This window comes from Coptis chinensis, chromosome 6, assembly GCF_015680905.1.
Source record: "Coptis chinensis isolate HL-2020 chromosome 6, ASM1568090v1, whole genome shotgun sequence".
NCBI classification, from domain to species: Eukaryota; Viridiplantae; Streptophyta; class Magnoliopsida; order Ranunculales; family Ranunculaceae; genus Coptis; species Coptis chinensis.
Genome location: NC_141461.1, coordinates 42542453 through 42563562, shown reverse-complemented (window position 1 = coordinate 42563562; position 21110 = coordinate 42542453). Strand labels below are relative to the sequence as shown.

Genomic DNA, 21110 nt, shown 5'->3' with positions numbered 1-21110 from the left:
GTCTACCCCCCTATATGCCATGTCAACCTATGTGCTACCTGTCTCCACTTGCACTAAGATTGACAAGGCATGTAGAGATTTCTGGTGGGTAGGAAAGGAACAATCTCAAAGTGTCCACACCATTGGGTGGGAACCCATATGTCAACCCAAAGATGTTGGGGGCTTAGGCCTGAGAAACGCTAGGGACATGAATGTAGCCATGTTGGCTAAATTACCATGGAAAGTCTGCTTTCTGGGACCTCTCAGGTCCCTATGGACTAGGACTCGTTCAAAGATATATGGTAAACACTGGATTAGTGATGTTAAAAAACCCCCAGACAAAGCATCCTACTTCTGGAAAGGGATCCATAAAACTTTTAATGAAATAAGTGGGGGTCTGATTTGGGCTATTGGCAATGGGAACTCTATCTCAGCCTTAAAGGACCCTTAGTCTGCATCAGAATGGCAAAACCCAAGATTGGAGGAGGAGAGCCGGGGTGGTGGCACCCAACTTGGATTCTTGTGTGGTCTCAGATCTGTTTCTGTCAGATAAAAGTGGCTGGGATAAGACCAAACTTAGTCTTCATCTTAATCACTTCATCTGCAGAAAGGTTCTTGATATTAAAATAAGACCTGAAGGCAAGAGTACAGACAAGATGAAATGGGGACAGGACAGAGGTGGTAATATGACAGTTAAGTCTGTATACCATTTTCTTAAGCCTAAGCAGGAGGTGGGACAAAGCTCTAGCTGTAACCACCTCACTCTTAAACATATCTGGAAGGCTCCTCTCCCAGCTTACATACAAATGTTCCTCTGGAAGCTTTATATGCAGATCCTACCTATAGGTGATGTCCTAGCAGTGAGAAAAATAAAGGGGGATTTCTCCTGCCCCTTCTGCTTCAAAGAGGTGGAATCTGCAGAACATTTGTTCTTTACCCGCGGATCGGGTCGACGATTGTGGTTTGGATCTCAGGTTGGGTTGAGAGTGCATAAGGAGCAACAGACTTCCATAAGAGAGAGGCTAGATCTCTTCTTGGCTTGGTGCTGCAGCCCTGATGAAGAGCTTAGGCTGGCTGGAACCCACATTGCTATCCTGATTCAAAAGATTTGGCAAGCCAAGAATTACCTGAAATTTGAGAATAGGAAGGCTAACTGTGAAAGGCTGGTCAGAGAAAGCTGCATGCTGGCAGAGAAGTGTTATCTGGCATATAGTGAAGAATATCCTCACTCTAACCCTGTCTCAGCTCATGATGAAACAAATTTGGATTATGTCTTTCTCTACATACCTAATGATAGTATACTCATTAGATTTGATGCATCCTTCCACAGGCAAAATGGGTGGGCTGGAGCTAGGGCTATTGGGTAAATGGCAAAGATGAGGGTGCAATTGTTGGGGCAAATTGTTAGGAGATTCAAGGCCTCTAAGCAGCTTGAAGAGCCGGAATGGCTCGAAGTCACCGAAGTTATGATGTTGCTGGCAAGACATCTTGGAGGACACCATTATGTGCTACAAGGGGACAATGCTGAAGTGATTGGAGCTTTACAAGGCAGCTCATGTAGATGGCAATGGGAATGTATAAAAAACCATATTTTTAGTTTAGGATCTGGGCTCGATCTTTTTCTTTAGATGGATCAAGAGGAGCTCGAATGGTGATGCAGACTCACTAGCTGCGTGGGCATATCAACAGTTAGGACAGTCTGATCTCCCAGGGTGTATTTTAGAATCTTGCTGCTTACCCCTATCTGTGTGACTTTTTGCTAAATATATATATAATATAGTATGATTTGCATCAAAAAAAAAAGATATCAGCCTCATAGACTCTCACTTTGGGCACGGAATGACAGTAATAGACCAAGGAAGGAAACAAGCTTTGATGACAAGAAACTGACTTGGTTACTTTCCCACCATTGATTCCTTCGACTTCACCAATCATCACATCTTTCTTTGACCCCTGGACATTTTCTGTACTCCTAACTACCAGATTATGTCCCAATACAGAAACAGCAAAATCAATCATATCCTCAATCGATCCAGCACACTATTTCGACTCATCTGGACTCGGTTTTCTCTCACACTCTTGAACTGTATCTTCGATAAATCGCTCCATACTCGAGTGAGAACTTGTGTGAAAAATCTGTTTCAACTCAGCAACTCGTTTCATGGAGAAAGGTAATTTCGAGGAAATAGTCCTAGGCAAAAACGACCTTTTTGGCATTTTGTCACTAATGTCTGGCATTGGCATAACAGTTCCTTGTTTCAACATAGATTCATGAAAAAATTTACCTGGCTCAACCCATCTATTCACAGCTTTACCACTCTGAGTTAAAGAATCAGGACATGAATTGGTATATTTAGAAAAAGTGATATCGGTTGGACTGTAATCTTTGAAAGTGGTGTTAACTCCATAAATCTTGAATCCAACTTCATGATTTGCATTTCCTTTTCCATACCCTTTAAATGTATCAGTACCTTGGTTGAAAGATTTACCGTAATTAGCAAAATTTACCTCCTCAGCATTAGCATTCTTTCCATAAGATTGAAAGTTATCATCACCTGTTGCGATATAGCTTGAGTCCTACGGTTAGTAGTGATATGGTTAGTAGTGATATGTTAGGACTCCTGTAATTATGGGATGTAACAAAGTTAGAAAGAAAAGCTCCTAGAATCAGGGAAAATATGATTGTATTATTGGCTATTTAAGCCTAACATTTGTAAATGAGAAGAGAAGAAAGTATCCCCAAATCTGTATCTTCAAATTTATTATCACCAACATTAGCTTGATCTCTATAACTAGTAAAATCTTCAGTTCCAGCATTATCACCATCTCCATAACTAGCAAAATTATTCTGAGGATTATTGCTGTTAAATGCATAAGAAGTAAAAGTTTCAGTAGCACCATTGCCTTGTTCACCATAGCCAGTAAAAGTAGACCCAATCACATTACTACTTTTACCATAACTAGTGAACTCAGTTGGAAGACCATTACTATTCTTTCCATAAGATGTGAAAGCTTGATTTCGCGCATTTGAGTCCGATCCATAAGACGCGAATCGAAGATTAGGTACATTAACAAATTGATCATACTTCTTGAACTCACTAGTACCACCAGTTGTTGATGTGCCATAAGTTGTAAAACTTCCATCCACGACATTACTTTCAGGTTCATAGTTTGTGAACTTTTCATCATGCCCAACTGAACCTCTACCGTAACGACGAAACGAGTCAGCGACTACATTCTCCCCTTGAGAGTAATTCTTGAATGTATCTGCCCCACCAAGTAGAGAATTTCCATAATTGGTAAAGTTCTTGTCGGAATAAGAAGCAAAATTAACATCCTTATCATGCTTTTCTAAACTTGGTGTCAGTTCAGGAAACAGAATAAGTTAGCTGAAGAACACAAGGATTCTAGGTGGGCTGAAAGAGAGTTTTTGTTAACGAGCTGTGTGAGCATAGCAGAGTCTATTGCAGATAATGGGGAAGCTTTTGATAGAAGGAAAGATGGTTTTGGGAGATTGTTTTGAATCTGTTGATTCCAGTAACGGATTACTGAAGCTTTTGGAGTGAATGGGTTTTTTTCGATTGGTTTGAAGACTGTTTTTTCGCCTTGTTCCGAAAATGTGACCTGCATTAAGAAAAGAACAATGAGTAAGAATTGATACATTGAAAATTCATATTGGAAAGTTAGATTATTATTACTTACATTGATAGATAACAGAAGGAAGAAGAAGAAGAGTATAAACATATTGGAAATAGGTAGTTTAAGTATTTTGATTAAGAGAGAAGAAGAAAAATGTGTGAGAATGTTGGTGAGTTTGTCGGGGGACAACAGAGAAATAAATAAGAGAGCTCAAGAGAGACACGGTGGTGTGTGTTGGCGCTCATCTGATATTAAAATATTAACATAACGGTTCCGCTTGTTTGGTCCGGAAAAGAGGGCAAATCTTTATTTTAGAAAAGTTTCCCCCGGTTTCTATTTTATCGGTATTTGGTTCGGTGATTTGGTGGTGGGCACATGAAAAAATTTGACCAAAAAGAAAAAAAAAAACGGGATAAAGTTTTGCTATTCTAAAATCATGTCAAAACTTTTCCTTAAATTAAAACCGGCTACAATTCAACATATCTCAATTTTATCTTCTCCAGCTACCAAACACTTCTTAATTTGTGAAACATTTTATTTTGGAAAATCTTCTAAAAAAAAGTTTCCAAAACAGAAATTTACAAATTCGCATCTCATTCCATGATACCAAGGGGAGCCAACGTGTACTGTGTAAGCAATAACGATATTCTTTATATAATTTCTCTCTCTCAATTTTGCCTTGAATTATACTGGCTCGATATGTTCAGTTAAGATGATGGAAGATCAGCTGCCTAGTGACATTTTAATTTGCTTTTGCTATAAAAGAATGTTAAATTGTTCTCAAATTAAAGTAAGACAGGTAATGCAACTTTGTTTTCTGTTGAATACAATGAAATGAAAAGCGGCCTTGATATATAATCAATACATAGAAAAGGAAGGAAACGATATTCAAGAGCAGCCAAACTGTACTTAGTTAACAGTACATCAATTATTGAGCTGTTTGATTATGAATTTTAAACCCCGTGCGTGCAAATTAAAAAGAATGTCAACAATATTGGAGAAATAATGGATGATATGTTAATATTATTTTAGAATGGACTGGAATAGGATATTCTAGTATTGGAGATCCTAATCATAATCATTAATTGATTTGATTATGAATTGATCTAGGTTTCTTTACTATATGCATATTAGCACTAAACGCGGTAGGAGTCATTTGGATTCTTATTGCAGTCAACTTCGAGGGATAGATGTTGTTTGCCCTTGGCAATTTCAAGCAACATGGCAAGACTGTTCGAATAAGTTGCAAGGCTTTAAGATTACAATTATTTGGCGAGAGGGCAATGGCAGTGCAGTGCAGATTCGCTAGCCAAAATAGGAGTTGCTCTTCTAGTAATTGCAACAATCATCACCGAGGAAAAACCTTCTTGATTACACAAATATGAAGTACCTTTTCAAAGGTTCTTTAGGTTTGATTAATTGTCACTACCCCATCTTTATGAATGGGAGTAGCTAGTGCCTATTTAGCTTGAACCTTAGAAGGGAGCAGGTTGTTGCACCTCCAATCTTTTTGTATGTTTTCTTTTTCACCTTTTAATAGAATTTAAACTTACCAAGCCAAAAAAAGGCAAGCAAAAAAAAAATGCACTGATGTACATATATAAACCGATATGGCATGTTTTCTCTCTTCCCCCTTTTCTTATATTTCTTTACTTTTTTCTGGTTGTTGCTCCTTATCTAAGTGCTCAAATATATAGTAGTGGCGTATAGCCATGTTAGACTAAGTAGGTTTTTCTTCTTTTTTCTTGACAAGGTGTTTATAGATCTTTGCTCCAATATGTCTAGTCACGAGATAATAAGGGGGGAGTCCTCTGATGGAAAAACAGAAAAGGAAGACAAGATCGAGCAGTTACAGAAGGATATGCACAATCTCTTCTTTGCAAGGAAGGAAGCAGTAGTGAATATAAATTGTTTGAATGAGGAGGAACCAGTTAATGCCTCTCTTACGGTAGTGGGGAAGATGTATAGAGGAAATCCTATCAATTTGGAAGGTTTAGGTGAGGACCTACATAGGACCTGGAAAACTAAGAACAAGGTAACAGTTGAACTCATAGATAGAGAACATGTGAAAATTGTCTTTGTTGATGATAAAGAACACAAGCATGTTCTAGAGAATGGGCCTTGGGTCCTGTATGGTTATATCTTCTCAGTGAAGGAATGGATAAGGGTGAACAAGGTTGAGGAGCATCTCTTTGATTTTGTTAAATTCTGGGTCCATATCTGGGATCTGCCAAAAGTTAGAATTAACAAAGAAAATGTGTGGAAAATAGGAGCAGATTTGGGTACAATCTTTGAGGCTGATATATCTTGCCCACCAGAGTTTAGCAAACCGGTGGCAAGAGTCAGGGTGGTTCTGGATATCAAAAAAAGGTTGTCCAAAGATAAAAAGGTCGGGCTAGAGACAAGTGAAATGATGACGGTAAGGTTCAAGTATGAGAAACTGGAAATCTTTTGCTTCTTCTGTGGAGTTATTGGACACGACCAGTACACTTGTAGAATACGGGCACAACACCGATACGATTTGATTAAGTGTGGGGGCTCGCCGAAGGATATCAAACCCTTTTTTACCAGTCAGATTCAAGCCAATATGTTCTATAACAGGATAGCATATACTGGAAAACAGTCTATATCTATCTCAGGAACACCAGAAAAACTCCAATTTGATGAAATACCGGCAATCGGAGGAGAAGTCCAGGAGTTTGGAGGAAGAAATTATACCGTTAGAGCAAGACAAGAAAGATAGCAGAAAACCACGTCACCAACTTTGAAGGGAAGTCGAGACAAAGATAAAGAAACAGGAGCTGACAAAGCAGATGGGTCCAAGAGTACTGGGCCAACGGATAATATAACGGCTAGTACTTCCAAGGCACATAACAGTTCACAGGGAGGCAGAAATGAAAGTAGACCAAAGGAACCAGGCCCAGATACTTCGGGTGGGCTGCCAAATGTCGATATGGTCCAAGAATCAGATAGAAGCCCGGAGAGCACAGCAAGTATCATGGTGGTGGCAGGCCCAACTAGGGTAAACCTACCCATTTCTAGTGGGGGACAATAGCTCAGCTATGACTCTGAGAACAGTCTAGAACAAGGCATGGTGTTGAGCATGCTGGGTCAGACTAGTAGCAGATCTACACAGGAGGCTTTGGAACTAGGAGGAGGTCGTACAGATAATCTGATGGGTTTCTTAAATCCTACTAGTTCCAAGGTTAACCCAGTACAAGTTGATAAGGCAGATACTTTAAAAGGAGGGAACTTTATCCACGATGGTCAAGCACACATCTATCGATTCAACAGTAAATCTACACGTGGTAGGGGATTTAAGACTATGGCATCGAAAGGAGTGAAGAGGAGATCTAATAAATGGGGGATAAAGGCTGGATTCGGATGTAGTATGTCCATTGGAACCAAAAGAAAGCTAGAAGGCATTAGAGAAGAGGAAGAAATGGCACAAAATGGGGATGGAAATTGGGTAAGGAGGAGTGTGAGAGTTATAGAAGGGAGATCTAAGAAAGTGAAACGTTATGCTGATGAGATGAGAAGGAGAGGACTGGGGAATGAGGTGATCCCAGAAGATGCACATATTATTCCAATATCCAGTGACTCTGCGGGGTCACAATATCCATCTGACTCTTATGGGCAAGCTACCTCTTCTGAGCCATCACCATGGCAGTCAGATGAGATGGATGACACTCTGTCGTCATCGGATTCGGAAGGGTCTGATGAATCGGTGATCTCTGAAGACCAGAACAACATCCCTGATCTCTCAATGACGGTGTTTAACGTTGGTGATCAAGTTCTGGAACAACCACATTAACAGATGGTTGAGAATCATTATGGTATGCAAGGACTGTTGGGATATGAGACAGATACTGAGAGGTTTGATACCCAACCTACCCCGTTAGCAGTGGATGTATCATATGTAGCACAACGTTTTCAGTTTCATAATGTTCATGATAGCTTTCTGGGAAACAATAATTTTCAAACAGGGGAAAGTTCAAGTACTGGGGAAAATATGGTGAATGAATCTGGGAATGATAAGGCTAGCAGTAGGAGTCTGTGTGGTTCTCCCCCAGGGTCCGCGGTGGCTATCCCTTCACAGCCGCCTTCACCCCAATGAGTATACACGCCTGGAACTGCCGGGGGATGGGTACCACCACGGCGATTCAACAACTAAAGGACCTCATTGGGAAACACAATCCTGATATAATTTGTCTTTCTGAAACAAAAGCTTGCAGTAGTAGAATGAGTAAGATTAGTAGGATGATAAAGTATAGGAACTACTTCAGTGTACCGGCTATAGGGCTAAGTGGAGGTTGTCTGTCATTTGGAAAGAGGATGTGGACTTGGATATCTTGGGAGCCACACAGAACCAGGTGACAGGTAAACTTTCTAACTATCATCATAATGAGCCTTGGTTTTTCACATTTGTCTATGGTAATCCAGTAGCATGTCACAGAAAAAGGGTTTGGGATGAGCTGAGAGATTTGGCTCTGCTCGTTCCAGGCCCTTGGTGTCTCTTTGGGGACTTTAATGTTATCGCATCTTTAGATGAAAATGTAGGAGGGAATAGTATTATGAATAAAAGCATGATAGATTTTAATAAGATGATTGATGACTTAGGCTTGATAGATTTAGGATACAAGGGACCCAAGTTCATCTGGAGTAATAACAGGAAGGTTCATGACCATATTCTAGAAAGATTGGACCGTGATATGGCTACTAATTCTTGGTTAATGTTGTTTCCTAAGATGATTGTAAAAACCCTGGTGAATGCAACCTCTGATCATCTATCTATTCTGATAAACTTAAATAATGATCCAACTGATGTGAAGCATGAAAAGCCTTTTAGATTTTATAACATGCGGTTACTTGATGACACTTGCATGCCTTTGATTAATCAAGCTAAGGGGTCTATTATGCATGATATGCCTGACTGGAATGTTCTGCATAAGATCAAAGCTACTCAGAATAATCTTACTAGTTGGAATAAAAAAGTCTTTGACAATATCTTTACTAATATTAAGGATATTCAAAAACTTTTGAGTAAGGTTTTGTCAAAACCTTTCTCTAAGGAGAACTATGAGGAACCCAAGAGGCTGAAGGCTCTTCTGATGGATTGGTTGATCAAGGAAGAGAGTTTTTAGAAACAAAGTCAACCAATCATTGGATCAAAGATGGAGGGAGGAACACTAAGTTTTTTCATCTTTCCACTATCTATAGAAGGAGGAAAAACAGAATATAAAAACTCAAAAATGATGAGGGAGAGTGGAGCATTGGTGAAGAAGAAGTAGGAGTCAATGTTAATGACTACTTCACCAATATTTTTGCTTCTGACTCTCCTGAATCAAATGAGAGCATTCTTGATTTGTTTTCCCCTTGTATAACAGATAAGGAAAATGATTTACTTACTGCTGTACCTACCAAAGATGATATTTGGAGAGTTGTCATGAAGCTTGGGAGTCTTAATGCCCCTGGACCTGATGGATTCCAGGGGGTGTTCTTTCAAAAGTGTTGGGACATTGTTGGAACTAGCATTACTGCTTTTGTACAAAAAAATTTCATATCTGGGATTCTTAATCCCTCATTTAATGAGACTTTCATAGCTTTGATACCCAAGATTTCTAACCCAGATCATATTTCCAAATTTAGACCTATAAGTCTATATAATTTCTGTTATAAAATCATTTCGAAAATTTTGGCTAATAGACTTAAGTGTCATATTAATAAAATTATTTCTCCTTTTCAAGGTGTTTTTATCAAAGGGAGAAATATTGGGGATAATACTGGGTTAGCTTGTGAGCTTTTTCATAATATGAAGGTCATGAGAAATAAGAAACATAATGGTTAGGTTGCCTTGAAGATGGACATGGCTAAGGCCTATGATAGAGTGGAGTGGTCTTTTCTCAATAATATTCTTGCCAAGCTTGGATTCAGTGATAGATGGAGGTCTCTGATTCCCCAATGTCTATCCACTGTGTCTTTTCAAGTGTTGTTGAATGGGTCCCCTCTCAATAAGTTTAAGCCTGAAAGAGGGCTCAGACAAGGGGACCCTCTGTCTCCTTACCTTTTTATTTTCGTCTCTGAGGCTTTATCAAGAATGATAGCCAGAGATGAACAAGAAGGCAAGATATATGGGATTAAGGTCAAGAGAGGATCTCCCCATTACTCACTTACTTTATGCAGATCTTATCATCTTCACTAAAGCTAACCTTGAGGATGGGGGGCATCTGAAAAAGACTCTAAGTAGGTACTGTGAGGCATCTGGACAGAAAATAAACTATGATAAGTCCAGTATGTTCTTTAGTAGAAATGTGGGCTTTAGATACAAGATCAAGCTCAAAAGGTTCTGGAACATGAGGCAATTTGAAACCAAGGAGAAATACCTTGGTATTCCTGTCATGCTTTCCAAAAAGAAATCAGAAGACTTTGAGTATTTAGTGGACAAAGTGCATAAGAAAATCAAGGGTTGGAAAGCCAAGGTTCTGTCACAAGCTGGCAGAGCTACTCTGATCAAAGTTGTGGCACAAGCAACACCAATATATGCCATGTCCACTTATATGCTCCCAGTCTCAACCTGTGAGAAAATTGATAAAGGTTGTAGAGACTTCTTTTGGAATGGCACTGAAAAGTCAAAAAGTGTCAACACCATTGGGTGGGAGCACATAAACAAACCCAAAGCAGCTGGAGGACTGGGGTTCAGAAAAACTAGAGATATGAACATAGCCATGTTGGCTAAGCTGCCATGGAAAGTTGCAAAAAATGTGAACTCTATGTGGACGAAAACCCTATATAGTATATACAGTAAAAACTGGATTAGGGATGTGGAGAAACCTCCTGACTATGCATCTTTCTTCTGGAAAAGGATAAATAGGGTGTTCAATTTGATTAGTGGAGGGTTGGTATGGAATATCAATAATGGGAATACTACCTCAGTTCTGAGGGATCCATGGTTAATTTGCAATGGTAAACCAAGGACCCTCCATGAACTGGGGGTGGTGAATCCTCAGCTTCAGGACATGCATGTGGTTGACTTGTTCAAGGAGGATGGCTCTGGCTGGGATCCAACCAAGTTAAACACTCTTTTTGACCCTTTTATGTCACAAAAAATCCAGGAGGTTCTTATTATACCTACTGGGGCTGGTAAGGATAAGATGGTTTGGTGTGAGGATAGGACTAGAATTTTAACTGTGAAAACAGTGTATACATATCTCCATAAACAAGAGTGGGAAGGGCAATCTTCCAGTTTCAATTCCAGTACTATCAACACAATATGGAAATCTAAGTTGCCAACTAATACTCAGATGTTTCTATGGAAGTTATATATGAGTGCTCTGCCTATGGGGGATAGACTGGTAGGAAGGAAGATACCAGGGGACTTCTCTTGCCCCTTCTGCTTCAAAACTCTGGAAACTGACCTGCATTTGTTCTTTGAATGTGACTGGTCTAAAATTGTTTGGTAAGCATCTGAGCTAGGATTAAGAGTGGATGATTCTGGGAAGGGGTCTATCAAAGAGTGGGTGAGCAATTTTATGAAGTGGTGTCAAAGTGCTGATGAGGAGAAGGCATAGGCAGGAATTTTGGCATGCTGCCTCCTCAACAACCTTTGGAAAACTAGGAATGAGTTAAAGTTTGAGGGAAGAAATCAGAATAGGGAGAGGGTGATTAGTAGAAGTAACATGGATGCTATGAAATGTATTCAGGCTTATACTAAAGATTGTTCGGATCTCTCTAACCCTGATGCAGATTTACATTACAATAATATTTTTAATAGCATACATAATGACTGTGTTATTATCAGGTTTGATGCTGCTTTCTCACAAGGGACAGGATGGGCGGCAGCTGGATGCTTAGCATGGGATGATGTAGGTAGCATAGTGGGTACATCGACCAAGAGGTACAAAGCCAGAACTGCTGAAGAAGCATAAATGGTAGCGGTAGAGGTTGCTGTGATTTTGGCCATCTCATCTGGATGGAAAGAAGTAAGATTTGAAGGGGATTGCTCAGAGGTAATCAGAGCTTTGTCTGGCCACACATGTTTATGGGCCTTGGAAAGTTTGAGAGCTTCAGTAAACAATCTTTTGTTGTCTTTCAATTCTAGTAGTTTTAATTGGGTAAGTAGGGAGTCGAATGGGGATGCTCATGAGTTGGCACGATGGGCTCACCATCAACTGAACATGAGTAATCTTCCAAAATGTATCCTGGAACAGAATCTGGTACCTATGGTTTTATAATTAAGTAATATATGGGAGATGTTTATCGAAAAAAAAACCGATATGGCATAATTGTACATATAATATTTGCACATGAGCATGTAGCTCTGCAATTGTGCACTACTCCACTTGTTTATAATTATAATTAGGTTCCACCATTTGAAACTAAACCTTACTTGGGGAGTTTTTACTTGAATAATTATTCGAGGAAATATGGTAAATTTATGGTCGTGAATCGTGATACCCTTTGCCATTCGGGCCACCATGATGATATCAAACAAAAGAAAAGTACTAAATTTGCCATTTCAGATGGTGTAGTAAACATGGGAGGTATGATGGTAAAGCTGAACCATATGTTCATATGGCATACAAGCTTTCATGGTTTTCGTTAGCCATTATCGACATTTTTGTTATAGGGTTATTTAGGGATTGGTCCTAGTTGATAATAAGTAATTAGACATTGATGACAAAATAAAGGGCGCGGTATCTACACTCCGCTTTATGGAATTGACACCCCTTTGGCAAAAGGGTAGAAGAATAATGGTTTTTTTCTATGTCCTTTTACACCCCCAACATCCTCAATAGTCCCACGACATCTAGTTATCATGAGTTTCCACATTCCACTGTAGCGCATTGCCGTGAGTTTCCATATCCCACGGCAAAACTTTGCCACAAAGAATTTTTTTTTGTTTTTTACCTCAAATTTTGAATGCCCACGACATTCGAATGCCTTGATATCCAAAAACCCATGGCAAACGGATACTGCACGGATGCGATGTGTCCAAAACCACAGTAACACGCTGTTGTGAGTATGGAGGGGTGCCAATACCTTGAAATTTGTCAAAGGGGTGTCAATCCCATTAGTTGGGGTGTTAATGCCACCGCCCTATTTTTGAACAAAATTTCAATTTCTGAAGTGTTGACATTTAAATGTTTTCCACAATTAGACTACAAGTTTACAATAGGCAAGTTTTTGACATTTGTCCTCATGAATGAGAAATTGGTCACATGCAAACCCACATTAAAGGGTACTATGGGAATTAAAGATTATTTAACTTTCAACTTACAATTAAACTGGTTAAATGGGATTAGGACCAATCCCTAAATACACATTATTTTGTCTTCAAAGTCTAATTACCTATTATCAACTAGGACTAAAACCTAAATAACCCTTAATTATAAGTTCATTTTTTTTTTCATTGACGACATTAAATGATCAGGAACAAGAACATTCTTTACAAACAAATGCTCACGTCCAAGTTTACATGTATGGTTTAGGTTTTTGCGAAGTATAAGAATAACTTTTTTTTTTTTTTTTTTCTATTCCAGTAATAAGAATCACTTGTAAGTGCAGATGTGCATTGAACAAGTCTAAGGGGTTTGTTTATTAGTTTGTTAGCATTCAGAGGCGCTGAAATATAAGTTTTCAGCGTTTAGTGACGACGAGAGTTGTTTGTTTTTCCAAGAGTCCATGGAAAAACTTGTCTTCAGTGTTCCTTCCACTATAAAATACCTCCTGAATGCTAAATCTGTTTCTTGGTTGAAACGTATAACCAACATGCCCTTCATCTATCTAGGAGAGATAGAGGAGTTCTCTAATAGCTAGAAAGAGAAATCGAAAAAGAGTTCTCGTCGAAAGTCGAAACTAATAAAAAAAAATAGAAAAACAAAATTGATCGGCTTACCAAGGTTGAAGACGATGGAAATAATAATAGGTTTGATCTAGTGGTACCGATGCTTACACAAAACTTTAATGGGTTGGGTATTTTTTATTACAGCGCCCATTTGTTTTGCAAGACAACAAGACCCCATTAAATAAGTAATATGTTAGAATTAAACCGACTTGGAGAGAACACTACACTAACTTAACATGTATTGAATCATTGAGAGAATGAGATATAGAGAATTCTTATTCATTGAGGTAAATCTGAATGGGAGGAGGTTACCTTTATATACAACTAGCTAGGTAACCACCTTTCCAAGATAAAAGATTAACAGGATAAACAGTAAGATAGAGGATGATCAGGATAAACACCAAGATATAGAAGATTATCAAGATAAATACCAAGATAGAGGATTATTAGGATAACACATATCAATGGTGGGCATCCATATAAGCCCACGGATTTCATAACACTCCCCCTTGGATGTCCACCATTCTTGTGGAAATTATGGTGGATGCATCTTTTTTAGCATTCTTCTAGATGCTCTATAACTATCCAATAATAGTTGCCTCATTAAAATCTTGCTAAGGAAAATCCAGTGGGAAAAAACCAAAGCGAAGGAAAAAGAGTACAACATTACTCAGAATCATTGTGACTTGCTTAATACTGTCTCATTAAAACCTTTACTAGGAAAACCCAGTGGGATAAAACCTAGATAAGGGAAATAGTACAATACATATGTCCTGGGACACATTCTTCAGGATGCTCCCCCTATTCTATTACTCCCCCTGATAAAGACAAGTCTTTATATGGCGTGGTGGTGAACTCTGTGCATGCCGATCCCATATACAAGCTTTTGAAATGTATGCTTTGGTAGTGATTTAGTGAAGAGGTTAGCAAGGTTATCACTAGAACGAACTTGCTTGACCCTAATCTGCTTCTTCTTCTGAAGCTGATGAGTGTAAGAGAATTTTGGCGCAATGTGTTTTGTATTATCTCCTTTTATAAATCCTTCTTGAATCTGGGTTATACAAGCTACATTATCCTCATAAATAATGCTGGGAACACCTGTTATAGAAGGTAATTGACAAGAACTACGAATATGCCCAATTAATAACCTTAATTTCAGAGTGGTTAGAGAAAGTTGCCACTAAAGTTTGTTTAGTGGAATGCCAACAAATGGCAGCATTACCACTAAGAAATACATAACCTGTTTGGGAGCAACACTTGTGAGGATCTGACAGAAATCCTGAATCTGCATATCCCACAAACTTAGAACCTTTAGAATCCTTTGAGTAAAACAAACCTAAATCCGTGGTTCCACGTAGATATCTTAAGACATGTTTTACACCATTCTAGTGTCTTTTAGTAGGCACTGAGCTGTACCTGGCTAACAAATTTATATATAGAAAAAGAAATGTCCGGTCTAGTGCATTGTGCTAGATACATTAATGCACCAATTGCCCTCAAGTATGGTACTTCAGGACCCAATACTTCTTCATTTTTGTCTTTGGGGCGATATGGGTCTTCCTCTGTATTCAGTGACCGGACGACCATTGGGGTACTTAATGGATGTGCCTTGTCCATATGAAAATGTTTCAAAACATTCTCGGTGTACTAATACACCACTAGAACTTCTCTCGATCTGCAAGCCGAGACAAAGTCTTATTTTCCCAAGGTCTTTCATCTCAAATTCCTTCTTTAGGTATTGAGCAGTTATCTCGAGATCTTCCAGAGTTCCAATCAAATTTATGTCATCTACATAAACGGCTAGTATTGCAAATCCATTTAAGGATTTCTTTATGAAGACACATGGGCAAATTTCATTGTTTGCATACCCTTCCTTAGACAAATATTCACTAAGACGATTGTACCACAATCTTCCAGATTGTTTCAAACCATACAATGAACGTCTTAGTTTAATTGAGTACGTACTCCTTGCTTTTGCTTCAGGCAAACCAAATCCTTCAGGGATTTTTCTGGATTGTTTCAAACTATACAATGAACGTCGTAGTTTAATTGAGTATGTACTCCTTGATTTTGCTTCAGCCAAACCAAATCCTTCAGGGATTTTCATGTAAATATCTTTGTCTATGTCCCCATACAAGTAGGCAGTCACTACATCCATGAGTCTCATATCTAAGCTTTTGGAAACTGCTAAACTTATTAGATATCTGAAAGTTGTAATGCCCATAACATAAGAGTATGTTTCTTCATAATCAATCCCAGGTTTCTGTAGAAAACCTTGCACCACAAGATGTGCCTTATATCGAGAAATTTCATTTTTCTCGTTTTGTTTTCAAACAAACACCCATTTGTAACCTACAGGGTTAACACCTTCTGGGGTTTGTACTATAGGTCCAAATACACCACGTTTATTGAGAGACTCTAATTCTACTTTGATAGCTAGCAACTTCCCATTTTGGCCAATCAGATCTTTATCGACATTCTTTTATTCTACGTGGTTCAGTATCGTCATTGCCCTTGGATATTTCAGTAGCTACCGTATATGTAAATACGTCATCGATGGTCATATCCTTTTTGGCCCACACTTCTCCCAAATACGCATGGAATATTGAGATCTCATCATTTTCAGGTACCAGTTCCTCTTCATGGGTTTCCATATAGTTAATTCGTTCATAACCTCTTCCGGGGTTTTAGAAGAAGTGGGTGTTTCGTGCATAACCTCTTCTGGAGTGTTGTGCATAACTTCTTCTAGAGTATTATTGGGGCATAATTTTTCATTGGACCTCCTCTTTCGGGGAGCTGAGTCTTTGGAGCCTATAGATCTGCCACGCTTCTGGCGTGCAACAGATTCATTTGCAGCTATATTCAAATTTTGTCCAACGGGGACATTAATCTTAGCAGGTGTATTTATAGCTGGAACATGTGACCTAGTCACTTTTTCTGCATCATTGAATGTATCAGGCAATTTATTTGCAATTTCTTATAGATGTTATATTCTCCTAACCTCATATTCACACTGAGGAGTTCTTGGATCTAGATGAGACAGAGTGGGAGTATTCCACTTCAATTTTCGTCGTTCTTCTAGAACGGGTTGTCCTGCTAGGACAAGGCATTCTTCAAGAACTTTATTATCTCCCCCTAACGGCGGGAATACTGTTTCATCAAAATGGCAATCTACAAAGCATGCAGTAAACACATCTCCGATCATTAGTTCTAGATACCGAATAATAGAGGGCGAGTCAAAACCAACATAAATCCCCAACCTTCGTTGGGGGCCCATCTTAGTGCGCTGAGGTGGTGGGATGGGGACTTGAATCGCACATCCAAATTTGCGCAAGTATGAGATATTCGGTGGATTACCTGTGACAAGTTGTGTAGGAGAAAATCTGTGATAGGCTGTAGGCTTAATCCTTATTAACATTAATGCATGCAAGATAGCATGTCCCCCAAGCACTAACTGGTAATCTAGATTGCATAAGTAGTGGCCTTGCTATAAGTTGAAGGCGCTTAATGAGAGATTCAGCCAAACCATTCTGTGTGTGCACATGTGGAACAGGATACTCAACATCTATCCCTATGGATGAACAATAGTTATCAAAAACTTGATAAGTAAACTCAGCAACATTATCAAGCCTTATAGACTTAATAGATTGGTTAGGAAAATGAGCTCTAAGTTTAATGATTTGGGCCAATAGACGAGCAAAAACCATATTTCTAGAAGAAAGAAGGCTAACATATGCCCAACGTGTGGAAGCATCAATGAGGACCATGAAATACCGAAAAGGTCCACTGTGAGGATTTATAAGACCACAAATGTCACCTTGTATCCTTTGAAGGAAAGTTGGTGATTCTAAAGTTATCTTAGTGAAAGAAGGTCTCGTGATGAGTTTACCTTGTGAACACGGTGTACAGAAAAATCCATTTGGAAAAATTAACTGATGGTTTGCTAAAGAATGGTCGTTAGAGTTATCTATTATTTTCTTTAACATATTCATCCTAGGGTGCCCTAACCTATCATGCCAAAGAGTCAACGCTTTAGTATCACTAAGTTTCTGACTTAGCTTGAGTTTCTGACCAAATTTGAGCTTTTGGCTCATAACGGAGTGTGATTCCACATTTAATATTTTGGTATAGTATAATCCCGAGGAGAAAGCACGTAGTTTTTCAAGTGTAAGCTTCTAGCTTCCCATACTAGTGATGATGCATAAATATTCATTGTTTTCTTCACTTATGGTTTCCATATGGTACCCATTCATTCTGATGTCTTTAAAGCTAAGTAAGTTTCTTCTGGAACTACTTGAAAACAATGCTTCTTTGATGAATATATAAGTACCATTTGGTAACATAATATGGGCTCTTCCGGAGCCTTCAATGATTTGTACCGGTCCCGCTATGGTGGATATATTTTGTGGATTAAAAACCAACTCTGAGAAAAACTTCTAGTTTGTCAATATTGTGTGTGTTGTGGCACTGTCGACTAGACATAAGTTATTATCACAATCATGCATTCCACGATCCATACCTTTATAGAGAAAACCATAGAATAAAATAATTAACGTCATAGATTATATATACGATTATATATTCCGAGAAAAATGCTCACATATCCAATGAAGCATGCACTAGCAATACATTCGGTCACTAGAACGTATATCACAACAGTAGTGCAACATGGACTGCCAAGCGACGCCATTCCCGGCCAAATTATATATTTACTATTATTATTATTAGAGATGCTACTCTACAAATATAATCTAGTAGTGAGTTCTACACATCTTGATAGCTTTGGGTCCCATAGTCTAAAATTCAAAATAGCAAGGAATACATGCTTCTGTTTCACATCTAGTAAATAATACTAGATTAAATACCAAGCCATCACTTATATAGTCTAGACTACATAACCACCATGTACATATTGTAAGGGAGTAATATTCTCATTGAAGAATATTAAGCACTCGTTAAGCATAAGCAGAGATCGTAGCGAACTCATGACATCGACATCCAAGATCGATTCGTGAGTAGCTCGCTTCATATAGGTGGTACACTTCAGCTCGCTCAAGAATACCTCAAGGCGAATGAACGACCTAAAGCAGAACGCTTCGAATAAGGACACCATCCCTTATCCAGATGCAATCATCACAGTAGCCATACTTGTACTTCCAATCACCGTGATATATGAACTACTACACCCACTCCCAATCATCACACAATTCCAACCAAAACCAACCTAACACTCATACTCAATCTCCACCCTACATATGTACATGACAATACACTTGTCTCGGGGATCTAGACCTTCCAATGCCTATAAATACCACCTATATGAACTACATGAGACCTGATTCTTCTCTCCTCCCAGAATCAAGAGAAGATACATAGGCAGTTCGCTCAACAACGAACTCGGTCTAAACCTTTTCCCACATCCAATTCCCATTCCATCCTCCTTCCTCCCTTGTATGTGAAGAAAACTATATCACTCCTTTACACATATCATCCACTCAAGTTAATCGCATAATACTACCTTTTGCATATTGTAAAACCATATTCATGTCTACCCAAATGCGTGTATAATAAAGAATCAGATACTACTTACTTCATTATGTAAAAATGCAATGGCAGCAAGATGAAGTTGTTAATCATGCATAACAAACGAACTAATATAACCTATATAGCTTAATAAGGATATTAACGTGGTAACTATAACTCTACTATATAACTCAATCTTACACAACATGCAAAGGAATTCGACAGTAATGAATTTAATACCAAAATACGAATTTAAATTCAATAGTATCAATTACAATTCATAATAACAAGTTAAACACATGTCATTAATCGTAAGTAAAACACATACCTTTAATCCAAAGCTAGAGACTATCGTGTTGATAACGTGTTAGAATTAAACCGACTTGGAGATAACACCACACTCACTTAACATATATTGAATCATTGAGAGAATGAGATAGAGAGAATTCTTATTCATTGAGGTAAATATGAATGGGAGGAGATTACCTTTATATACAACTAGATAACCACATTTCCAAGATAAAAGATTAACAGGATAAACAGTAAGATAGAGGATGATCAGGATAAACACCAAGATAGAAGATTACCAGGATAAATACCAAGATAGAGAATTATCAGGATACCACATATCAATGGTGGACATCCATATAAGCCCACGAATTTCATAACATAATGGCCTTTTTCGGTTTTCTACTGAAAAATAAATAAAAATTGGTTGTTCAAAATCAAAATTTTAGTTGTACTTCATATTAACTTGTATATAAATGTAAAAAGTTGTTTATTTAATTTTTAAATAAGTAAGATGTAGTTTATTTTAAAATGTTGAATAAAAGAGAAAACTTTACCAAGTTTTTGTTCAAATGTTTTATTTTATAAGTAATTAAATTATTTTTGTTTAAAAAATAATTACTAAAGTTAAAATAGTCAAAACAATTTGCATTCAGCATCAGTGTTAGGTGTCATTGTTACACACAAAACAAACTCAACATTCAGAAAGTGGCCAATTCAGCATTCACTCCATTTAGGATTCAGAAGAATTCAGAGGTCCAGAAAAACAAACGCCCCTAAGACACTAGACACCCTGTTGGTGGATTAAAAAAACAAGGAGTTTGAATCATGGACCAAAATATCGCCGATATATCCGATATATCACCGATATATATCGGTATTTTGGTACACCGACATCGATATTTCCAATATATATCCACCGAATATATAATTATTTTTTCCCGATATATATCGGAATTTCCGATATAACGATATATATCGACCAATATATACGATATATCCGATATAAATTGTTGATTTTGGCCGATATTGTTGACTTTGACTAAATATTGTTGATTTTGACCGATATATTGTCGATATTTCCGATATAATAGACGATATTTCCGATATAATCGACGATATTTCCGATATATCGATATACAAAACAAAATTTTGACTAGTCACAAAAAAAATGGATATTTCCGATATATCCGATATATATTGGTTTTTGGGTACACCGATATATTGATCGATATTGATATTTTGGGCCTTGGTTTGAATAATGATTCCAGGAATGACAAATATGGTGGGAGATTGTTTGGTGGGATTGTCGTTTATAAAAAAATTGATAATAGAGATTCTTCTAAATCACATCACATCTGTAGTTCGATACAAAGATTAAAGATCATTAGTTCCTAATTAATCAGAAAATGTGCCAGCTGCCAACACGAAGTCACGAACTCCCTATCTTCTTAATTATTTGACATGATCAAACAACCTACCTTTGGAAGATAACGGTGAAGTCTTTAGCAAAAAAACAAAAGATAACTGTGAAGCTGAGAGCTCAACGGTCAAGTCATAATTTAGATATCATATTAATATTAACACGTGATGATGCCCCTCCATTGATACTCAAACCACCACTTGCTCTCATCTATCTGAACTCCATATTCCGCTTTTGTTCATGGTTCATTAACACAAGGAACAAAGTATCACCGATATATCTAATATATCGCCGATATATATCATAAGCCAAACTCATTCAAATCCGATATTTTGATTAACACCCAAAAATCATAAGCCAAACTCATCCAACCTCTAAGAAAATAATATTGATCATGGGTCATCAAAATTATAA

General features: G+C 38.0%; 3 protein-coding genes and 1 pseudogene across 4 annotated transcripts; 3 read left to right on the top strand and 1 right to left on the bottom strand.

The window, feature by feature from the left end:
* Positions 1-635: 635 nt before the first annotated feature.
* On the top strand, positions 636-1346 carry LOC147493064 (uncharacterized). Its single transcript, XM_086567733.1, has one exon. The coding sequence runs from the start codon at positions 636-638 to the stop codon at positions 1344-1346; it is 711 nt and encodes a 236-aa protein (XP_086423859.1).
* Positions 1347-1770: 424 nt separating this feature from the next.
* On the bottom strand, positions 1771-3796 carry LOC147493063 (polygalacturonase non-catalytic subunit AroGP2-like; annotated as a pseudogene). Its single transcript, XR_015199495.1, has 3 exons — positions 3682-3796; positions 2749-3603; positions 1771-2534 (listed from the first exon to the last, which is right to left on the bottom strand). The product of XR_015199495.1 is annotated as a polygalacturonase non-catalytic subunit AroGP2-like (transcript).
* A 2913-nt stretch (positions 3797-6709) lies between these two features.
* LOC147493061 (uncharacterized) lies at positions 6710-11830 on the top strand. Its single transcript, XM_086565959.1, has 2 exons — positions 6710-7998; positions 11417-11830. The coding sequence occupies exon 1, from the start codon at positions 6710-6712 to the stop codon at positions 7430-7432; it is 723 nt and encodes a 240-aa protein (XP_086422085.1). The 3' UTR covers positions 7433-7998; positions 11417-11830.
* Positions 7762-11543, top strand: LOC147493062 (uncharacterized). The gene is made up of 5 exons (XM_086567732.1): positions 7762-7991; positions 8075-8754; positions 9006-9163; positions 9723-11074; positions 11417-11543. Exons 1-5 carry the CDS (start codon positions 7762-7764, stop codon positions 11541-11543), a joined length of 2547 nt encoding a protein of 848 aa, XP_086423858.1.
* Positions 11831-21110: the final 9280 nt, after the last annotated feature.

Bases quoted from the DNA above. Each gene is read 5' to 3' on its own strand.
- LOC147493064 (XM_086567733.1), top strand. From the start codon at position 636: ATGAAATGGGGACAGGACAGAGGTGGTAATATGACAGTTAAGTCTGTA.
- LOC147493061 (XM_086565959.1), top strand. From the start codon at position 6,710: ATGGTGTTGAGCATGCTGGGTCAGACTAGTAGCAGATCTACACAGGAG.
- LOC147493062 (XM_086567732.1), top strand. From the start codon at position 7,762: ATGGGTACCACCACGGCGATTCAACAACTAAAGGACCTCATTGGGAAA. The intron at 7,992-8,074 runs GTGACAGGTAAA...AGCATGTCACAG, and splicing joins TGGGAGCCACACAGAACCAG to AAAAAGGGTTTGGGATGAGC. The intron at 9,164-9,722 runs GTACAAAAAAAT...CAAGAATGATAG, and splicing joins GAACTAGCATTACTGCTTTT to CCAGAGATGAACAAGAAGGC.